Source organism: Lotus japonicus, chromosome 3 (assembly GCF_012489685.1).
Source record: "Lotus japonicus ecotype B-129 chromosome 3, LjGifu_v1.2".
Classification (NCBI taxonomy): Eukaryota; Viridiplantae; Streptophyta; class Magnoliopsida; order Fabales; family Fabaceae; genus Lotus; species Lotus japonicus.
This window is the reverse complement of record NC_080043.1, coordinates 57,831,402-57,834,555: the sequence shown is the minus strand read 5'-3', so window position 1 is coordinate 57,834,555 and position 3,154 is coordinate 57,831,402. Positions and strand designations below refer to the sequence as shown.

The 3,154-nt window shown below is 37.0% G+C and overlaps 1 protein-coding gene across 1 annotated transcript; it reads right to left on the bottom strand.

The window, feature by feature from the left end:
- Positions 1 to 1,915: 1,915 nt before the first annotated feature.
- On the bottom strand, positions 1,916 to 2,935 carry LOC130744391 (uncharacterized). Its single transcript, XM_057596582.1, has 3 exons — positions 2,890 to 2,935; positions 2,094 to 2,432; positions 1,916 to 1,920 (listed from the first exon to the last, which is right to left on the bottom strand). Exons 1-3 carry the CDS (start codon positions 2,933 to 2,935, stop codon positions 1,916 to 1,918), a joined length of 390 nt encoding a protein of 129 aa, XP_057452565.1.
- Between the last annotated feature and the right edge of the window lie 219 nt (positions 2,936 to 3,154).

Below are 3,154 nucleotides of genomic sequence, written 5' to 3'. Positions count from 1 at the left end.
TGGAGAAAGACTATGTAATCATCTGGAATAGCATTTCTCTTTTCTCTAGTGGATCTCCGCAAAGGTATTGGTTCTTATAACACTTGTTCTTGAGGATCTTGAGTTTGTTCTTCATGAACCACCATATCATCTTGAGTAGGAGGAGATTCAACAACAATGTCTTGTAGAGGTTCCGTACTTGCTTCATCAGAAGCAACTGTATAAATCAGTTTTGGAATTGTTACCGACTCTTCCTCTAAAGCAAAGTCCCTAATCTTGTTCTCCCCTCCAAACTCAATTTCCTCAAAGAAAATGGTTGTTCCCGTCTCAAAAATTGTCTTTAATTTGAGATCATAAAATTTATAGCCCCTGGATCTTTCAGAATAACCAATAAAGTAGCTGCTCACTGTTCGGGATTCCAATTTCTTTTCGTTTGGCCTATAAGGCCTTGCCTCAGCTGGACATCCCCATACATGAAAATGCTTCAAACTAGGCTTTCGCCCAGTCCAAAGCTCATAAGGTGTTTTGGCAGCTGCTTTAGTTGGCACTCTATTTAGAATGTAAGCTGCAGTCTTTAGTGCCTCTCCCCAGAGTGACTCTGGCAAAGTAGAATGAATAATCATACTCCTTACCATATCCTTAAGAGTCCGGTTTCGTCTTTCAGCCACACCATTCATGCTAGGTGACCCTGGCATGGTGTACTGTGGGACGATTCCACATTCCTCTAGGTATTTGGCAAAAGGCCCTGGACATTGTTCACCTGAACCATCATATCTACCGTAATATTCACCACCACGGTCAGATTTGATACTCTTAATTCTTTTGTTGAGTTGGTTCTCAACTTCAGCCTTAAATGATTTGAACACATCCAATGATTGAGACTTTTCATGTATAAGAAATAAGTATGCATATCTCGAATAATCATCTATGAATGATATAAAATATTGTTGACCATTCCAAGAAGGTGTTGGAAATGGTCCACAAATATCCGTATGTATCAATTCCAAGACGCATGTAGTCCACAAATTTCTTTGTTTTGATCTGTTTACCTTTAACGCATTCAACACAAACATCAAAGTTTGTGAAGTCAATGGAATCCAAAATTCCATCTGACACTAGCCGCTCAACTCTATTTTTAGAGATGTGACCTAGGCGCTTGTGCCATAATGCTCCTGAATTGTTATTATCAATTTTACGCTTAGTACCACGTGATTCCACATTCAGGGATTCACTATAGGTGGCTACAGTGCTCAGCAAATACAGATTATATCCAATAAGTGAACCGGTTCCAACAATATTTGAATTAAAAGACAACTCGACTTTACTGTTTCCAAATGAACATGAATAACCTGATTTGTCCAAATTAGAAACTGAAATTAAATTCCGTCTAAATGACGGTACCACAAAAGTGTCTTTCAAATCCAAATAAAATCCAGTACACAATAATAATCTAAAATGCCCTATAGCTTCCACCTCCACCATCTTGCCATCTCCAACATAGATGTATCTTTCAACATCATTTGGCTTCCGGTAGCTTAGGCAACCCTGCATTGAAACATTGATGTTAGTAGTTGCACTAGAGTCTAACCACCAAGTGTTTCTAGGTACTGAAGCTAAATTGACCTCAGAACAGACCAAAGCAAAAAATGTACCTTTCCTTGCACGCCAAGCGTGATATTTAGTACATTTCTTTTTCATATGCCCAGACACATTGCAAAAGTAACAGGTATCATCCTCTTTCTGTTTCTTTTGTGCTGGAGCATCAGCATCTTCATTCTTGGGCTCAACAGTTTTCTTTCTTTTGGCCTTGTCTTTAGAGGTGCTAACAAAATGAGCACTTTCTTTCCTTTCTTGCTTCAACCTTTCCTCTTCTTGCACACAAAATGAAATGAGCTCGTTAAGAGACCATTTCTCCTTTTGACAGTTATAAGATATCTTAAACTGATTGAATTGTGTAGGAAGAGAAAGCAATACTAAATGAATGAGCAGGTCATCCGACAGCTCAAGCTTTAGCGCCTTAAGTTTTGAAGCAATATTTGACATGCCCATAATGTATTCCCTTATATTTCCTTTGCCCTGATATTTCATGGAAATCAAGTTCTGAAGAAGAGTACTTGTTTCTGCCTTATCGCTTTTTGCAAAGCGCTTTTCAATTTCAGCAAGGAAATCTTTGGCACCTTTTATCTCTTCCGAGATAGTACCCCTAAAGACCTCAGGAATGCCGCGCTTAATGATCATAAGACTCATGCGATTGGAGCGATCCCACTTCTCATAATCTTTCCTCTGTTCAGAGGTACTAGATTCCGTAGGAGAAGCGGGTTTCTCCACCCTTAGTGCAAGGTCAAGGTCCATGCAGCCAAGAACAATTTCCATGTTCTCTTTCCAGTCCTTAAAATTTGTTCCATCAAGGACTGGAACCGAATTCAGATTAGCAGATATCGAACCAATAGTTGCTGAAAATAGAACAAAAACAAATACTATAAATATACTCACATTAAGAAAAATTGAATTATCAATACGTTCAAATAGTGGCATAACTCATCTCAAGATACCTAGTGCACCATCAATATCATGTCTTTTGACAGTAATACAAATTGCTAGTGGTACTCTTGTTGTAATGATCAAACATTGATAATAAATCATGTCAAATAACAAATCATTCTTTGGATTGATTTATCATTCACATGTAAACCCTTAAAATTATCACATGTTTATCATCACAGGTGTGTATGAAATCCGGCCAAGCGTTAACTTTTCCTTTGGGGTCCATTAATACTCGCATGGCTAAACACACACACAAACTTTTAATATTTCTCATGAGTAATCTCCATAAAAAGAGGTCACTTTTGTGACTTTCTTATTTTAATTGACTCATTTAAAATATTAAACAATTGTATAAAAAATACAAACCATAGCCAAAAATTGAACGCACACTAATAATTTTCCATATACCCATAGCCGAATTATCAACGAAACAGAAGCATGGTTCACAATTATATAATCTCTTTTAACATGTCAGATTCAAAATCTTACATATATGAAAAAGTGAATTCATGATTCACGTGAACCAGAAAACATAAATTGATTCACAATCAATATATCCATATTGCAAACAAGAAACGAGACTTGAATTCCCATATGCATTCATCATTCAAATACTGAATGTGATAACCCA